The sequence below is a fragment of the Dromiciops gliroides genome, chromosome 4 (genome assembly GCF_019393635.1).
Source record: "Dromiciops gliroides isolate mDroGli1 chromosome 4, mDroGli1.pri, whole genome shotgun sequence".
Lineage (NCBI taxonomy): Eukaryota > Metazoa > Chordata > Mammalia > Microbiotheria > Microbiotheriidae > Dromiciops > Dromiciops gliroides.
Genome location: NC_057864.1, coordinates 39,120,529 through 39,139,674, shown reverse-complemented (window position 1 = coordinate 39,139,674; position 19,146 = coordinate 39,120,529). Strand labels below are relative to the sequence as shown.

The window sequence follows — 19,146 nt, the reverse complement described above, 5'->3', positions numbered from 1 at the left end:
CCATATAGTTGTCTCTTCTCCAAGCTAAACATCCCAAATTCTTTCAACCACTCCTCATGTGACCTGTTTTCAAGGCCTTTCACCATCCTAAATGTTCTGGATCTTTCTTCAACTCTTACTTCTAGAAAGGAACATAGCTTTCCAGATGATGTAGGGCCAGGGCAGAGTCCAGTGGCATTGTCACCTCCATTTCCTAGAAGCCATGCCTTTCTGAGTAAAGCCCCAGATTAAACTAATGCTTTACCACATCACATCACTGACTCAGCCTGCTATCTTAGTCTACCAGAAGCCCCCAGATTAAGAGGTGGCATGGCCTAGTAAGAAGAGAACCAACTGGAGCTTGAATAAAGTCCTGCCCTGGACAGATAGGATCTTTATGACCTTGGGCGAGTCTCTTAATCTCCTTGGGTCCTAGTTTCCTTATCTGTAAAATGAAGTCAGACTGGATGGCATCATAGGTCCCTACCAGCTCTAGGCTATGGTCTTATGATCTTTTTCAGAATCGTTATGATTGTTTTTCAGACTTGTCTGATCATGCCTTCCTCACAATGTACTTATGAAGTTGATTTTTTTTTGGCCCAAATATAAGCTAAGTATAAATGTAGTCATTTGTCCCTTTTGAATTTCATTTTAATAGATTAAACTTAATGCTACAGTCTGTCAAGATCCTATTGGATCTTGACTCTATCACCTAGTGTGCTAGCGATCCCTCCAAGCTCCACATTTTCTTCAGATTTCATGAGTTTATCATCCATGCCTGTGTTCAGGTTACTGACAAAACATTAAATAGCATGGGACCAGTAACATCTCTGTCACATTGACATTGAGCCACTAATGACCACACTTTGAAGCCAGCTATTCAAGGAGTTCTGAGTCAGTATAATTGTATTCTTTTCTAATCCATATCTCTTATCTTCACAAAAGTATTATGAGAAACTTTGCCAAAAGCTTTGCTGAAATCTAGGTAAACTCTATGTACAACATTCTCCTTATCTCTTGAGTAATACTGTGAAAAATGGAAATTAATTTAGTCTGGCATGTTCTGTGCTTGGCTGTGCTGGCTCTTTATAATCATGATTTCCCTATTGCTTTAATGATCTGCTCTAGATTTTCTCACAAATTAAAAATCAAACTCACCAGCCTATAATTTGTAGGTTCTGTTTTCATCCCTTTTTTCAAACTTGGGCCAGCTTTTGGCTTTCTCCAGTCTTAATGGGACTTGTCCTGTTTTCCATCATTTTTCAAATAACACTGAAATTACAGTGATAACAATCACTGAAGAACTGACCTGGATTTGACTCCTGGCTATATATGTCCTTGTTTGAGCCCAGGAAAGTTCACTTCATTACCTCTCTCTGAACCATAGCATTCTGATCTGAAAAGTGAAATAGATGGAGTATGTGATCTCTGTGTCCCTTCCAGTTCTAAATCCTGTTATCTAGGGTACAATTCACCAAACATTAAAGTACCTGCTATATGCAACATACTACTAGATCCTGAAAGGAAAAAGATGAAAAACAGTCTAGCCTACATTAAGTGGGTTAAGTGACTTGCCCAGGGTCACACACAGCTAGTAAATGTCAAGTGTCTGAGGCTGGATTTGAACTCAGGTCCTCCTGAACCCAACGCCAGTGCTTTATCCACTGTACCACCTAGCTGCCTTTAGCCTATTTTCTTGAAGTAAACAGGTTGGTGAAACATATGCAAATAATTATTATAAAAATTTTTAATTCCGTACATAAAAGTTTAATATGATAATGAAAAACTTTTAGAAAGAAAGATTAATTCTAATAGTGGACATCCCAGATAGTATCCCAGAGGAGTGGTGATGCGTAAACTAAACTTGAAGGAACAAGAAGAATTACTGAAGGTGGACATGTTTTCATATTTGTTGTTTGTAATGTGCTCTTTAAAGATTTGACGTTCCAAATACCTCAGCCTTGCTTGTGAAAATAGTATTTTCAAAGAGCTATAATGGTTTTGTACCTACAAAATAGTGCTGCTTTACTTTTGGTGTCAATCATTTTATCTTTTTAAACTCAGTTTTTGAAATTTATTTACAGATGACATCTGTGCAGTTTTGAAGCTAGACAATACCGTGGTTGGTCAAACAAGCTGGAAACCCATTTCCAATCAATCTTGGGACCAGAAGTTTACACTGGAACTAGATAGGGTAAGATGATAGGATTTTTATTGTCACACCTATTAACTATAATATCTTTATATTCATTGTGCAGATGAGTCCTATTGGTTTTCATTGGGGGCAAAGTGAAAACAGTCTTCATTCACTTGAGTAGCCCCAAAGAGTTCATATCTGGTAAATCGGGCATAAATTTACCTTAAAATATAAGAGATAATCAATTTAGTTGCCTCTTTAGCATCAACTAGTTTGTTAACATTTTGCAGTAAAGTAATTTGTAATTAACTGAGTGATTACCAGGTGGCATCGGGTAGTTAAAGGAATAATTTGCTGTGTTTACAAAGACGAAGCTACTGATCATCTACTTTAAGTTCTTCTTCTAGTCAGTTATGGATTTGAAATTTATCCACCACATTTAACACAGTGTCCCCCATTGTACTTAGTGGTATACATGCATATATAAGGGGAACTGTCTTTGGCCATGAAATAATAGCAAATCTAACTGACCTACCCAGGAATAAGAATCATGGCTTTGATCACAATAGAATTATTTCTATTAAATTACTCTAACAAAATCTTTCTCTGTCTCTTTGATACTCAAGGTAAGAGTTTTGTATAAAATTGCTTATTTGAGATTGTGTATTACTTTATTTTGCAGTCATTTTAGTGATACTATTAGGTCATATTTCATTCAGGTTTAAAGATCACATCTTGCAAACACAATAGCCGGTCCTCATGACCAAAGGAAGTTGGTGTTTATAAGCTATTACATTAAAGTTTCACATTTACATACACATTTTCTTTTCTCTTGCTTAATTTGTCACATTCCTTTTATCTTCTAATACCTTCCCATTCCTTTTTTGGCTTCCTTCCCCATACACATAAGCACTCCATGGTGTTGTGGGATTTTTAAGCTTTGAGATGTTTGTCATTGCTAGCTTCTTGCCACTGACTGCTGTAGAAGAAGAGATCTAGTAGTCAACACTAGGTGTCCTATAACAGTTAAGATGTACCCATCTCTGACACATTCACATGTACCTGGACCGAGAATATAGATCTGTGTGCATCCATACTTGAGCTTAGGGATTCAGTAACAGCCTAGTCTATACTCTGAAACACAGATGTGTAAGTTCCAAACATAAAACGTGGGAGCTGTATGCCAATGCCCACTTTACTTCCTTTCTGTCTGTCATAATAGAGCCAGCCTTGCTTAAAGTAATCTCTCTAAGCCTGAGGGATTTCTGGCGGACAGAAGAGATGTGGGGAGAGAAATAGATTCCAATTAACTTTGCCACTTGGTTTTGATTGTTCTCCAATTCTGGGTGAGTCACCAATATTTAGTAAATAAGGATAAGAATCCCAAAGATTAATGAAGTCTGAAAAATGGATCTAAGACCTAGTTGCTTAACTAATTCCGTTCTATAATTACACTCTCTCCACCCCTTCCCTACCCCACAACTCATGAAAACATTGGGAGAAATGCAGTGAAGGAAGTTACTTAAGTAAATGTAGCCCTGCTTTTTCAGTGAATATAATCCTACTCAACAACTCTGAGTTTGTGAAGGCTGTGCCAGCAGATCACAAGCTCTGGTATGTTCTCCACGTCTTTTGAGGAAGGACAGTCTCAGCAACACACCATGACAGCTTTCTAAGGGTCAGCCTTACTCAGTACAGAAACAGTGGATTGGCCACTTGGTGACAAATTCTTTGACTGTGGCAACCCATGAGAGAGAGAAAAATCTAAAGTGATCTTCAGTCCTACGTACCCCTCTTCTGCTTTTCAGTAAGTTGCAGGAAAAGGATGGGCAGAACATGCTAAAAATCACATCATTTTCAAACAGTTTTATGTTAGGTTGATTGTGGGTACTCTTAATGTGAGTTCCTTGTCCAGTGGACATAACTGGAGCAATTGACAGCATTAATGTTGACATTTTCACTATACACCTAAACCAGAAAACAAAAGGAAATTGGAGCTAAATTGAAGTATCGCTTACAGGTTAACCTTGCAGAGTCAGAGAAATTTGTTTTTATTGTGCTTTCATGGGTAACAAGAAACATCATTTCATGAAGCATTAGATCATCTCATAGTGCTCATGATGATTGCTTGTAAAAAGACCACCATATAAATAATGCAACTTATGTACCAATATTTGCTGCAGAGGATGACAAAGTAGAGAAATTCAACAGAGAACTTGATATGATTCTCCAAAGCAAATTACACGTTCTTGGAAAATATGGCCTCAGGAGTAAGGAATGAGATAAACCAAAGACTTATAGGTGTAATATACATACTTTACACTACTATATTATGAATACTTTCTTCAAGAAAAATAATCAAAAAGTATGGGATAGGGGCAGCTAGATGGCGCAGTGGTTAAAGTACCGGCCCTGGATTCAGGAGTACCTGAGTTCAAATCCAGCCTCAGACACTTGATATGTACTAGCTGTGTGACCCTGGGCAAGTCACTTAACCCCCTATTGCCTGCAAAAAAAAAAAAAAAGATTAAAAAAAAAAAAGTATGGGATATGGTGAATACCAAATAAACAGCACACACAAAAAAAATGAATTTGATAATATTCCAGGACAGGAAATGGTTTGTTAATAGTGTGAGTCATTACTGAATTAGCTCTTTATGTGTGGTTGGACCACTAGCTTGTTAAATCAGAGATCATAGTTAATATAAAGCTAAAAATAAGAATAAAATATGGAAAAAGATAATACATATAATCTAACTGTAGCCCAATATAGTTAAATAAGTTACTTGTAATTTAAACATGGGAAATTATGGATGAATGAAACATTGACACAAAATATCCAATTTCTTATGGAAGTTCAGCTAAGTTGGCAAGGACCCAAAACACTTGTCCTATTTATGCAGCTAGTTCATTCAGGGAGTATGTTGAGGGTCCAAAGTAAAGACTCAAGTTCAAATCCAGCCTCATACACAAAATGTGTGGGTTATAGCACCTACCTCACAGGGTTGTTATGAGGATCGAATGAGATATTTGCAAAGCACTTAGCATAGTCCCTAGCACACGGTAAGTACTATATTGCTATTATTATTGTTATTATTCCAAGAGAAGAAAGATGGTAACCTTCATCTGAAGTACAAACTCATGTAAAATTTTATAGAGAAAAATGATGGAGGAACAAGCAAATTTGCCCCATAAAACCAGATGCAATGTTTGAAAAAAAAAAGAAGTTTAAATCAAAACTGATGAGAGATTTTCCTAAGTATAGCCATCATAAGGGCCGAAAGCATGAAGGAGATGAAAGATGGAAAAGATCTGCAAAAAATTTTATGACAAGTTTTTCACCATCAAGATCAGTGGAGCATCCAGATGTGCTTTAAAGGAGAAATAGCACTAAAGAGAACTAAGGGGGATAGGAGAGGTGACAGGTTTTTTGATTTTAAGGAATATCTCTTGTCAAACAGCCTAAATAGGGTGTATGATCAGAAAAGGGTATGTACTGCTCCCATAGCAAAAAATAAGGAATACACATTGAACATCTCATGTGCTCTGTTAGTATCTCCACACTGTCAGGAGATACTGGAGAAGGCCCTTATATTGGGTTGACTCCATGTTGCAGCCTTTTTGTAAAGAATAGATAGACTGCAATCTGCATCATTGAAGGGATTACTCACATCAGTGAGATAATGAATCAATAGAAGTATATGGAATTTAAATAAATGTCTCAGATTTTGCTTTTCTCCCAATAATTCAACAACAAACAAGCAGTTAAGAGGCTGCTATATATAAGGCATTGCATTATGCTTACCATCATATTTTAATTGAGTTAGAAAGGATAGAATATGTGCACAGATGAGCATAATACAAAGTAGGGAGTGATGGGGACTTAGGAAAGAGGGGAAGAAGGTGTTCTAGAAAGATTAGATTTGAGAGGGAATACCTTTAACTTGAGTATCATCAAGGGGAAGGATAGATGGAAGGGAATCGAGAAAAAACATTTCTAAGCATAAAGCCTGAAGATCATATTCTACTCATTTTCTTTCTCAATTTTTATCTACTTTTTTGCCAGATTATCTACCTTTGAGATGTCTTTCACATATGACCCTTTCTACTGTCACTACTGTCATCTGTATCCAAGCCGTTTTCTCCCTCTGGACTACTGTAACTTCCTGTAATATTTCCTTACCTGCAGTCTCTCCTTTAGCATCTGTCCTCTCTATCAGGCTAATTTTTAAGAAATGCTCTTTTTGTCGTGTCATATCATGATTCGAGAATGTCCAGTAGCCAATCAGGTTTTAGTCTAGTGGGCTCTTTTCCATGTTTAGATCCTTATAATTGACACCCAGCCTTATCCCCATTATCTTCAGACACTGTCAGTCTTGTGGTCCTGGGCAGATCCCTTAGCCCCTGCCTCAGTTTCCTCTACTGTACAATGTGAATAACAGTACCACCCCTGTCCCAGAGTATGTAATTGTCCTCCACTCCAGCCAGGCTTTGTATTCACCCCCAGATCCAGCACCTGCTGCATACGTATATCAGAATGAGGGTCAGGATGATGTGCAGAGTTAGAGAGGCAAGACCAGAGACAATAGTCACTTCATGTTTATTAAGCACCTATATGGATTGAATGCTGGGGGCACAGAGAAGATAAAAAGACAGGCTCTGTCTTCGTGGAGTTTACAGTCTGAGGAGAGACAGCACATACAGAAGTAGGGCTTAAGGTGGGAGAGAGTGGGGAGAGGATGAAGTCCAGGTGGGAAATGATCAGATGAATGCTTTGACTGCTCTCCTTAAATGCTCTCGGGTCAGAGGAGAAATTATTTGGGGCTACTCCAGCAATCCAGATGAGGCAGTGAGGGCTTCAACCTAGGTGAAAGTGGTGGGTTTGAAAATGGAGAAAAGGAGAATAAAGTGAATATGCAAAATGTTTTAGAGGAAGAATTGGTTTGGCAACTTATTGGAATAGAGAGTTGAGGATGAAACCAAGGTTGCAAACCTGAGTTAACTGGAAGAACAGGTGTGCTCTTGACAGAAACAAGGAAGTTCAAGAGAGATGGAATGGAAAATAATGTATTCTGCTTTGGACATGTTGAATTTGAGGTGCTTTTGGAACATCAAATTCAGTAGATGGTTGGTAATGTGGGACTGGAGCTCAGGAGAGAGTCTAGAGTTAGATTTATAGATTTGGGGGAGTCATCCACCCAGAAATGATAACTGAACTCAAGTTAGAACAGAAAAGGACCCAGGAAAGGGCCTCTCAACTCCTACAATTGAGAGGAATGACATGGATGACAATCCATCAAAGGAGACTTGAGAAGTGGTGAGTCTGGTGGAAGGAAGGCTAAGAGAGAAGAGAATCTCAAAAACCTAGAGAGGGGAAAGTATCCAGGAGGAAAGGGGAGCCAACTGATTCAAATGCTTCAGAGAGGTCAAGAAGAATAAGTTTTAGGGGCAGCTATGTGGTGCAGTGGATAGAGCACTGGCCCTGGATTCAGGAGTACTTGAGTTCAAATCTGACCTCAGACACTTAACACTTACTAGCTGTGTGACCCTGGGTAAGTCACTTAACCCCAATTGCCTCACTAAAAAAAAATAATAAAAAAGAATAAGTTTTGAAAAATGCCATTTGTTGAATATTTAGAAATCATAGGTTACTTTGAAGTGAGCACTTTCAGTAGAATGAAGAGGTAGGAAATCAGAAAGTGAAGTAAAGGCAATGATTTCTAGGAGTTTGACTATAAAAGAGTTTGTTTAGGATAAGGGAAACCTGGGCATGTTTGCAGAAAACATTGAAGGAGCAGGTCCATATGAAGGAATTAAAAGATTGGGAGAAGGAGATTGAGATGATTGTAAGGTCAATTTTCAGGTTAACAGGGGTCATTGAACAATAATCACCGCTAACATTTATTTAATACTTTTGGCTTTACAATGCCCTTTCCATATATTATCTGGCTGGACCCTCACAACAACCCAATGAAGTAGGCACTATAGGTATTATTGTCTCCATCGAACATATGAGGAATTTGAGCCTCATAGAAAGATTAGTCCATTGTCACATAGCTAGTAAGTGATCAAATTTAGATTCTAATTCATGCCTCTTGACTTGAATCCATAGCTCTTCCCACCCGACCATGCTGCCAGTCAGAATATTGGTAAACACTATGTTTTGGGGAACTGTGAGTTGGGCATTTCAGGATAGAATGTTCACATAGGGTAAAAGTGAGTGAGAGAGCAGTGATAAAATAGATGGATTCATAAACATGACAACAGGTTTCCCATGTACTTCTCAAAGTACCATATATATATAAGCTCTCTGCACTTGTCCTCTTATCTTCCACTATAATTTCTTTGTTCTGTTATAAAGCACCTAATCTGTAGAATTTGACTGGTAGTATGTGATTCACACACAACAGCCATATGATGATCCACCTTATTATCCTGTGTTCCCTATCCATGAAGAAAATGTATTCATGATGCTTCAGCTCAAAGAAGCAGGCTCATAACTGAGGAGAAACAGACCCCTTCCTCTCTGTTTTTCTGTACACCCTGGGAAGTAGTCCTCCTTTCTACCAGAGATAGAAGAAAACAAACAGGGTATCAAATCCTAGTGTTCTTATCAGTAGTTAATCAGCTTTCACTAAGCACCCTTTGTAGTCAACACAGCTGGACTAGGTCTTGGGGAAAATAACATAGTTAAGAGATTTTAAAATGCTTTGAAAAAATAAAGCACCATAAGAATATATAGTATGATCCCCTCCCAATGAGAAACTAGCACCATAATTGCTAGAGGAAAACAAGCCATATGCAGTATGCATAGTATAGTTTGTGTGTGTGTGTGTGTGTGTGTGTGTGTGTGTGTTTTATCTCTCTTGAAGTCCTTCTCCAGTGCCTTATTGTGATCTAGAGATGGTTTTAGGTTGACAAGGCAATTGCAATTAAAGTGCCAATTCATACAGGTCTGATCACACTAAAAAAAAATCAAGTATAAGCATGGTGACAAAATGTCTGGTGTCTGATTACCAGCCCGGTTAAATTTGGGAAAGGTTTCTCATCAAGATGATGAATTGTTTTGGCCTAGGGAACTCTCAAAGATTGTTTGCCAAGTTGTAAAGAGGATATTATCCGGGGTGGGGCAGGGGAGGGGTACATCACTGAAATCCTGGCTCCTTGAAATATTTAAGCAAATATACACTTGAGCATGTATGTACATTTTATGTGTGTTTACAGTTACATATCTGTACTTAATGGACAATTATACCAGGGGTAAGTATTGTTGTGACTATTATAGCATTCCTAAGAGTGGCAAGAAGGTTTTAGTGGCTGGTGTTGGGTGCTAGGCTCTCTACAAGAATAGATGGCTAAATGACTTTTTAGAAATTGTTTTGTGGTAAAGCTTAGTCTTTAGTTTTTGAAATAAGAATATTATTATTGGCAAAATATAATTCTCAAGTGTAGGGCACTGTGAAAATCATTGGAAATGCAAAAGAAATAGATTATATTGTCTCCACCCTCCAGAGGCATACACTTTAGATAAAGAGGATATTTACTCCAGAAAAAAGGATAAATAATAAGAATAGTTCATGTCATTTGATCTTATCTTTAGGGTGAAAAGAGGCTTTAGAAGCCACCTAGTCGAGCCCCTATCATTTTGTACTAGAGGAGTAGGGACCAATAGGTAAGTAACTTGCCTGAGGTCATGCAGTTAGTAAGTAGCAGAGCCTTCAGACTCCAGGTCCAGTGTTTAAACATGGTTCTGACATTAAATATTATGGGAATGCAAGTGTAGTGGTTATGGAAGGCTGGGACAAGCACCAGTAGGGGTGCTCAGAACATTTGGGTAGAACAAGGGATAGAACAATTTGGCTAAATTAGAAGGTCTTAGAAAAAGTGGGACATAAGTAAGTAATACTTTGACTGGAGAGGACCTTGAATGCTAAGCAAAGAGAATGGAATTATTCAGTCTTATCGCAGCATCTAGCACAGTGTTTTGTCACCAGTATAGATAGTAGTACATAGTTAATGTTGGTTATAATAAGGAATAGACATTTGGGAGGTCACTAAACATTGTTGGGTTAATCTACCAGTGTTGTGGAGGATGGATTGGAAATGGGAGAAGATTGACAGTAGAGAAGCCAGTCAGGAGACTCTTGCAAATAATCTTTTTGGGATATGATTATGACCCTATATTTTTATTCTGTAGCAAAGGGAATAAAAAGGAATTTAGCAATGGAAGAAGCAACAGAACTACAAAAAAACAAAAGGACAAAATTCAGCATATGTTAATTGGTTGCTATGTGCAAAACACTATTTTAGGTGCAGAGGACAGATTAAGAGCATTTGGTTGTTCCATATAAATAAATAACTGTAGTATAAAAAAATATTCAAACAGATCATTAATATGGGGTCCAAGTGAAGGGAACATGACCCCTGAGAGAATTCAAAGAATTCCGGGAATAAAGAACAGCATAAGCAAAGATGAGGCCCTAAAAGTACAGAGTATGGGGGTGTTGCAGTGACTTCAGCTAAAATACAGACTACATAAGAGGATGTAATATAAAAACAGCTTGAAATGGGAAGGGGGATGGGGGAGGACTGACATTATAGAAGGTCTTAAGATGACAGGCTAAGGCATTGAACTTTACTTGATACATTGGATGGCTTTGAGCAGAAAAGTGACCATTGCATCAGAAAAATAAAAACAATAATAATAGTAGCTAATATTTTTGTTGAGTTATAAAATTTGCAGAGTGCTTTATAAACATTATCTCGTTTGATGCTCGTAACAACCCTGGGGGAGGTAGGTGTTGTTATTATCCCTATCTTACAGATGAGGATGTTAAGGCAGAAGTTAAATGACTTGCCCAGGTTCACCTTAGGGAAGATTTAAACTTAGTTCTTACTTATTCTAAGTGCAGGGTACTACTAATACACCAAGCTGCCTAATATGTAGGAACACTTGTGGGGTAGTGGGGAGGGTCTTGCACAGAAAGGGTTTGGGTGGCTTGACAGCATTTGTGTGGGACAAAGGACAAAGAGGGAAGGGGCAGAGTTAACTTCTAAGATTTCAAGCCTCAGTGACAAGGAGGTGTATTATCACTACTTTTAGGGAGCTGGTTTGGGGAGAAAAATGAGTTTGTTTTTTAGATCTGTTGAGTTGTTGGGATGGATTTGTGTTTTAGTGGGAAGATGCAGAACTGAAAATCCGAAGGCTTGATGAGGCCTTCAGGTAAGTTTTTAAATCTCTGTGAGTGCATAAAGTTAAGAGGCCAAACTCCATGATCCTTGGAGTTCTCTCTAGGTCCAATGGGTATAATTCCATGGCTGTGGTTTATAAGTATACATTTATCATGGTGAAGTTACAGTTTTCCATTAATTTTGAAGAGATTTTTAATCTTCAATTTGGATTTTTCTTTTCAGAATGCTTTTACAACTGAATAGAATAGTTGAAATAGTGTTCTTTCAGTCTACTGAGAAATAATTGAAAGGATTAACACATCTTGTTTCAATTGTTATTTAACATTACCTTTTCTTACAATATATTTCTGAAAAACTTGTTTCTAGGATATTCCATTAACTTATTGTAGTACATAGCTGACTGTTGGTAAAGCTTCTGAATCTGCCCCCTTCAACATAACCTTGAGAATTCCTTCAACCCATTGCAAGCTTTTCATGCTTGTAATGGTACTTAAAGATGTTTATTAGCAAGGGCTGGTGACCGTGGACCTAACATCCTCTATTCAGTTTAAGTTCCACTTTGGAATAACCATTAGGGCCTTGTTGACACGTGGTAATATAAAAGTACCCACCTCATAGGGGCGTGAGAACCAAATTAAATAATATGCAAAGAGCTTTGCAAAAAACTTAAAGAATGCTATAAATGTTAGTTGTTAAGGATGGACCTAAAGTGTTCTTTTCTTTTTCTGTTTTACCTAAATGTTCTTTTCTTTTTCTTTTTTGAGGTCTTCACATATTTGTCTTTGCATATATATATGTGTGTGTCTGTGTCTGTGTCTGTGTTCCCTGATCCAGTTGTATTGAACATTTCTCTTAATTTTTTTCTGGTCGAAATAGATTTTGTGTAGTATAAAATTTGGATTTCAAAATTAGGGCTTGACGATTATGGACTTATATAAGATATATAGCTTCATAAATTCAAAATCGCTATAATTTATTACTTGCAGAGCCTACAGAGAAAAACATTTATCTGTTTTTTAGATATTTTGCAAAATTCTGAAAAGCAAAATAATTAGAAGAGCCTGGTATTTATAATTGATTTGTACATATAGTACGTTATATTTTTGGATCCAGTATAAACTAAATTCTCCTTTTGAGTTAAGTATTGTAGAGGTATATAGCTTTATTCAGTTGTACATTTTCAAAAGCTGTTTTGTTGTAAACTTTGGTCTTTTGAATAGAAGTATTTTAGTTTTATGGTGTTTAATTCAAGTGTGTACCAATGATGTATGTATGTTTTGTTTTTTGTTTTTTTGTTTTGTTTTTTTACTGTCCTAGTCACGTGAACTGGAAATTTCAGTTTATTGGCGTGATTGGCGATCTCTCTGTGCAGTAAAATTTCTAAGGTTAGAAGACTTTTTAGACAACCAGCGTCATGGCATGTGTCTCTATCTGGAACCCCAGGGTACTTTATTTGCAGAGGTAATAAACTTGATTGTTTCTTTTTAAAAACCTAACCATAGATTTAAACCACCTAAGTAAAACTTAAGAATTAAGATATGGTCGTATAGAAAACAGTCTGGACCCTCAAGTGTCCAGAGATTTGTGGTCTAATCCTCCCTGGCTCACCCACTGACTTTGACCTGACCTTTCCTGTGCTTACCTTGTCTCTAAAATGAGCACACTCAGCTAAGGGATCTCTCAGGCCCCTGCAGCTCTCAAAGTAGAGGAGTCCAGTTGATTTCATAAAATGGAAACTATATGGATTCTAAATTGACTATACTTCCTTTATTACAGGTTACCTTTTTTAATCCAGTTATTGAAAGAAGACCAAAGCTTCAAAGACAAAAGAAAATCTTTTCGAAACAACAAGGTAATTAATTACTAAAAAAATGTTTCTATCTGATGAGATACTGAAATGCTTCATAATAAAATCTAAATGAGGTTCAAAAAAGTGAGAGCAAGGCCTTCTGTATTCATCTTGAAACTATTTGCAGTTGATATGATACAGCTGCATCTAGTAATGGATAGTTTAGAACTGCTTAAAAGGTGGCAAATTCAGTTGATTCTTCATAAATTATGAACACATGAATATGATTTTTAAAATTATGGCTTTTGGTAATATGTAAAGAAATTACTTGCATTCTATTTTTTTACTCACAATATCCACAGGCAAAACATTTCTCAGAGCTCCTCAAATGAATATTAATATTGCCACTTGGGGAAGGCTGGTAAGAAGAGCAATTCCTACAGTAAATCCTTCTGGCACCTTTAGCCCTCAGGCTCCTGAGCCTGCCACAGTGCCCGTAGTTGATGTGCGGATTCCGGAACTAGCACCGCCAGCAAGGTATATGTCTTAGATTTTTAAGAAGGGTTTACATAAAACGGTAATTAGAGAATTTTTATACATGTTGATCACAGTCAATTAGTTAAGTTTTTTTCTTCCTTTAAGTAGGAATGTGAAATTAGTATTTCTATATTCATTAAAAGACTTACAAGTTGACCTTTTTAAAAAAAAAGTTAGAGATATTTAAAGTGGGTACCTTCAGTTGACTACTTTTGATAAATTATTTTCTCTTCTACAAGTGACCCTACAGTAACCAAATTGGACTTTGAACTTGAACCAGAAGCACCTCCAGCCCCACCTCGTGCATCTTCTTTTGGAGAAATACATGAACCTTCAGAAGTAAGAGTTTTGGATGTCCCAGGACAGGCAAGACATTTTTAAAAACATATAATTTATTTTTGCCAAACAAATTAAAATTATACAAAGAGAAATTTAGTGCTATATTTCTAAACTGATTTAAACAATATTGTTTAAATATTGTATCTGCAAGTATTGTATCTATTCTATCTGCAGCCAGATTGTGTATAAAAGTATCCCAACTAAACTAGATACAGTAAATAAGAGCCAGCATCTTAATCTTTAAGAGTTATTGAGGAGCAGCTAGGTGGCACAGTGGATAGAGCACCGGCCCTGGAGTCAGGAGGACCTGAGTTCAAATCCGGCCTCAGACACTTAACACTTACTAGCTGTGTGACCCTGGGCAAGTCACTTAACCCCAATTGCGTCACTTAAAAAAAAAAAGAGTTATTGAAATTAGCAGTTTGATGTTCCAGTGACCAGTTTCAGATGAAAAATTTCCCTGAGCCAGAAAGATATTAATTTCTATTATTTCTATTAATTTCTACTTGTCTAAAACACACATTTTTCCTTCTGACTGTGCATTGTTTTTCATTGTAGCCTACATTATAATTATCAGTTTTATTTCACTGCCCTCCCCATTAGACTGTGAACCTCATGAGTTCTTTTATACTGTCTCATCTGTTTGGGAAAATAATATATTGTTCAGCACACAGTTGGTACCTAATAAATGTGTATGGAATTGAGTATATTCTGTGAACTACCGGGTGACCATTCCTGTCTGAGGACAAAGTGTTAAACCTGGTTAGATCACATAGAGTCGATTGTTATTTCAGCCTCATTAGACTCCATTCTCATTTTGTTTAGAAGACTGTGTTACCTCTAGAATTATTTAAGTTCACCCGTACCTAACTGCATTTGTGTTCTTACACTTTTTAAAGATTGACTTCTTAATATTTTGTAGGATTCCGAAACAACTTTTAGTTTTGAAAATGACAGAAATAGTATTGCTTCAAAAATACAAGGTGACTATGAGCCTCCTATCCTTCAGTCAGGCCGAGAGTATGGTGGTATTCAAGAACCTGAGGATAGAAGGTAATATAAATTTATGATAAATGTGAAACTTCCTGAATAAATTTTCATTTTAAGTTTGTCATTTATTCTAACATTTCTATTGACAATTACTTTTTATTTTTCCAGATCCCCACAGAGGTTTCAGTTTAGTCTTCAAGATTTTAGGTGTTGTGCTGTATTGGGTAGAGGGCATTTTGGAAAGGTATGCTTTAGTAAATTGTACTGTCTTAACTTAGAAGCATCTCATCCTTTTTAAAGACAGGTGAGATACAAAGTTTAATTAAATAACTTACCTATTAACTAATTTTTTTATATCATTACAGGTGCTTTTGGCTGAATACAAAAATACAAATGAGCTGTTTGCCATAAAAGCCTTAAAGAAAGGGGATATTGTTGCACGGGATGAAGTAGACAGGTTAGTTTAAAGAAAGCAAACTATGAACAGGCCTAAGTAGCCTGGCTCTCCTGGGCTGTGTGTGTTAAGGCATGAGCATCATTTGAGGGGCTTAATGGTTCTTCATCTAGCTGAATAGGCTCTGTTTATCTTTAGTCTCCCTACTAGAGATTTTAAACTGGACACTCTCTAGCCACTTTGTAAACTAGAGACGTGTCTCAAAGGTCTACCATAAATCAGGTAGGCTGACTTCCATGATCATTCTAGCACTTAGCCTAGTGGCATGGCATATAGTAGGTGCTTAATAAATGTTTGTTGCTAGATTGAAAAAAAAAAGATAAAAACATGATTCAGAGAGGAAAAAAGAAAGCAAACTAAATTATTTAATGTTCATTTTTTCTGGGTTAGAAGATATTCTAAGGACTGAGTTATTTTATGTACTACAGTGTGAGTCTTTCTACATATCTTCTGTAGTATTTTCCTTCTGCAGTTCTTTCTCTTTTTTGAAGAATTTAACAGGTTAATGAATTTAAATACAACATAATGAAATACAGAAATTAATAATAGCTACAGCTTTTTTGATCTTGTGGGGGGGAAAGGCAGAACTGTTTTTGATATTGCCTCTTGTCACGTTTGCTGTTACTAACTGCTCACACATCAATATGGAAGATAAGAGGCACTATGCTTTTTAATCTTTTTTTTTTTTTTTGCAGGGCAATGGGAGTTAAGTGACTTGCTCAGGGTCACCCAGCTAGTAAGGTTCAAGTGTTTGAGGTCAGATTTGAACTCAGGTCCTTCTGAATCCAGGGCCGGTGCTTTATCCACTGCGCCACCTAGCCGCCCCCTTTTTGATTTAATCTTTTTTTTTTTTTTCTTTGCAGGGCATATGCTTTAAAAAAAAAAATCCTCATTTAGTCCAATGATCCCCAATTAGCAATCATCCTTTATCTCTCCTCCCCTTCAAGGCCAAAATTCTTGAGAAAGTCATCCAGACTCAGTGCCTTCATTTCCTTTCCTCTCACTCATTCCTAAACCATCTATAATCTGACTTCCAACCTCATTACTTAACTGAATCTATTCTCTCCAAAATAAAAGTGCCAATAATTTATCACCAGATTTAATGGTCTTTTCTTGGTCTTCATCCTTCTTGACCTTTTTGTGGCCTTTGATGCTGTTTGTCACCCTTTTCTTTTGCATATTGTTTATGTTGCTGTTCTCTGATGGTTCTTCTTCCACCTATTTTTTTCCTTCTCTTTCTCCTTTGCTGAATCTTCACTCAGGCCAGACCCTAAACTATACATTTTTCCAAGACCCTGCCATAACACTTTTACCCCCTTCTATACGGTTTTGCTCAATGATCTCCTGTAACATGTCCAAAACAGAGCTCATTATCTTTCTCCCCAGAGTTTCCCCTCTAAATTTCAGGGATTTTTTTTTTCTTGGGTATAGTTTTATGCCTTATTCCAAGCTGTTAATTCTCTTTGCAAATCATTCCTCTTTAGCTCCATTTCTTTTACTATTTTTTTCCTCTCATGCTTTCATTTGGATTTAAAAATCATTTTTAACTTTCTTTTTTTTTTTTGGTGAGGTAATTGGGGTTAAGTGACTTGCCCAGGGTCACACAGCCATTAAGTGTTAAGTGTCTGAGGCCGGATTTGAACTCAGGTAATCCTGACTCCAGGGCCGGTGCTCTATCCACTGCGCCACCTAGCTGCCCCTTTAACTTTCTTTAAAAAAAAAAAAAAAGTCTTCTAGGAATTCTAGTTGAACTGGTGTCTGAGCTGTTTTTCTTTGAGGCTTTGCTTGTAGCTGTTTTTGAGTCATTCTTTTTTTTTCTAGGTTTTTGTCTCAAGCATTCCTGTTACCTTAATAGCTCTTTATGATGGGTCCTTTTTTTCCTTTTTCTTTTTTTTTCTCTTTTCCCATTCTTCCAGCCTACTTCTTGGCTTTGGGCTTATGTTATGGACAATCATTGCTCACTTCACAAGAGAACATCTGAATTCAGGTTTTGTCCTCTTGGGTTTCTCTGCTGCTTTTGTGGTGTATTGAGTGTTGTATTATTCCCAAATATCACCAGCCTACAAGTTTTCAGTGCTCCTATAAAGCTCTGCATGTACCTGATCTGAATTTAGGTCTACACAGTCTTTCTGTTGGAAGTTCCAGTAAACTGTTGCTGGACTCAGCCCCTTTCAACCAGTTGGGAAGCTCCATTGGTTCAGAGGGACAGAAATGCCAGCTCCCTTTGGTCTGGGACTGCTGCCATGGCTATTGTGCTGCAGAATTCAGACTGGGCAGGAACCTGGGGTCAACCACACAACTGTGGCTTGTTTCTGGACTCATCCTTAGCTCAGTTCACAGTCTTGGGCCCACAGTCACCCCTTACCCTGGGGACCTCTGTCTCCCCGCCCCAAACACACAAACATATACACACAGGCAGTACGGCCTGGATTTGTGACCCAAAACTGGATAGGGAATGACAGCATTGCCTTTGGAAACTTGTTCTCCCCTGCTCCAGATCAGGTTTTTCTTTTTGGGACCTCTCCTTGCCCCAGTGCACAGCCTTAAGCCTCCTTGAATCCCTGTGCCACTCATGATCCACATGATACACCAGAAAGCCCACAGACTGCTCTCTTCTCTACCTTTCTCCATCTGTCCACCTGGACTAGAAAAGTGACTTACTGTGATTTTCCCCTAGATTTCCCAACCAGGTCTTCATCTGGTATGTTTTATCGATCCTTGTCTCTTCCTGCTACTCCATCCTCTTGACTCTGTGTCTCCACATCTCTGACTTTTGTGGGTACCACCATCCTGTCAGTCACTCAGTTCCACTACCTTGGTGTCAGTCTCATATTCACTCCACGTATACAGTCTGTCACCAAGTCAATCAGTAAACATTTATTAAGCACCTATTAGGTGCCAGGCACTGTGGTAAGCACCGAGGATACAAAAGGAGGCAAAAGACAGCCCCTGCCCTCGAGAAGCTCACGATTCAGTGGATCGTCTAATGGACCAAGTCTTGTTTCTACCCTTGTAGTATCTTTTCTTTACATCCCTTCCCTTCTCCTCACACAATCCCTGCCCTGATAGGCATCTCTTCTTCACCCTCCTGCCTGGGCTGTTGCAAATAGCCTCTTGGTTCATCTCCTTGTCTCGGGTATCTGCCCGCTCAGCTCCCAAAGGGATCTTCCCAGAGGGCAGATCTGATTATGTTGCCTCTTTCCTGCATCCCCCCAATAAACTCCAGATTTTCCCTGTTACCTCCAGGATTAAGTAGTACATGCTCTGGCTTATACAGCCCTTCCCAACATTCTAGTCTATATCCTTGACTTCCCCTGCATACAGCCCCGTGGCACTGGCTTACGAGATGTGCTTCAGACAGAACACTTCCATCTCTTGCCTGATCTTTGGTTATGGATGTCCGGGCTTCCTACAAGACTCAACTCAAACTTCACATTCTTTGAGAGTCCTTTCCCCATCCTCTCTTCCTTCACCCCAATAGGAAGGAGATTACTTTCCATGTACAGTGTATATGTCTGCTGACATGTTGCCTCTCACATGAGAATGTGAGCTCAGTGAGTCAGGAGCACTGTTTTTGCCTTTCTCTTTATCCTCAGGGCTTGGCCCCTTGCCTGACTTACAAAATAGGTGCTTAATCTTTGGAGTGTTTGGCATCATCATATGCTAGAAAAAGCCACCAGACTGGAGTCTGAGATTCAAATTCACATCCTCACTGACTTTCATTACCCT

The 19,146-nt window shown here is 38.0% G+C and overlaps 1 protein-coding gene across 5 annotated transcripts in view; it reads left to right on the top strand.

The window, feature by feature from the left end:
• Positions 1 to 19,146, top strand: part of PKN2 (protein kinase N2) — a 163,954-nt gene that overhangs the window by 110,711 nt on the left and 34,097 nt on the right. For 3 of the 5 annotated variants that reach the window (XR_006356340.1, XM_044002298.1, XM_044002301.1), the window contains 8 exons: positions 2,064 to 2,173; positions 12,626 to 12,769; positions 13,085 to 13,160; positions 13,460 to 13,634; positions 13,874 to 14,000; positions 14,896 to 15,026; positions 15,132 to 15,207; positions 15,329 to 15,420. Coding sequence is in view for 4 of the 5 variants with exons in the window: in XM_044002298.1 (XP_043858233.1) it covers positions 2,064 to 2,173; positions 12,626 to 12,769; positions 13,085 to 13,160; positions 13,460 to 13,634; positions 13,874 to 14,000; positions 14,896 to 15,026; positions 15,132 to 15,207; positions 15,329 to 15,420 (931 nt within the window). In the remaining variant the exon portion in view is untranslated. The remainder of the gene's footprint in view (positions 1 to 2,063; positions 2,174 to 12,625; positions 12,770 to 13,084; positions 13,161 to 13,459; positions 13,635 to 13,873; positions 14,001 to 14,895; positions 15,027 to 15,131; positions 15,208 to 15,328; positions 15,421 to 19,146) is intronic. The other 2 variants (XM_044002299.1, XM_044002300.1) reach the window with 2 other exon arrangements.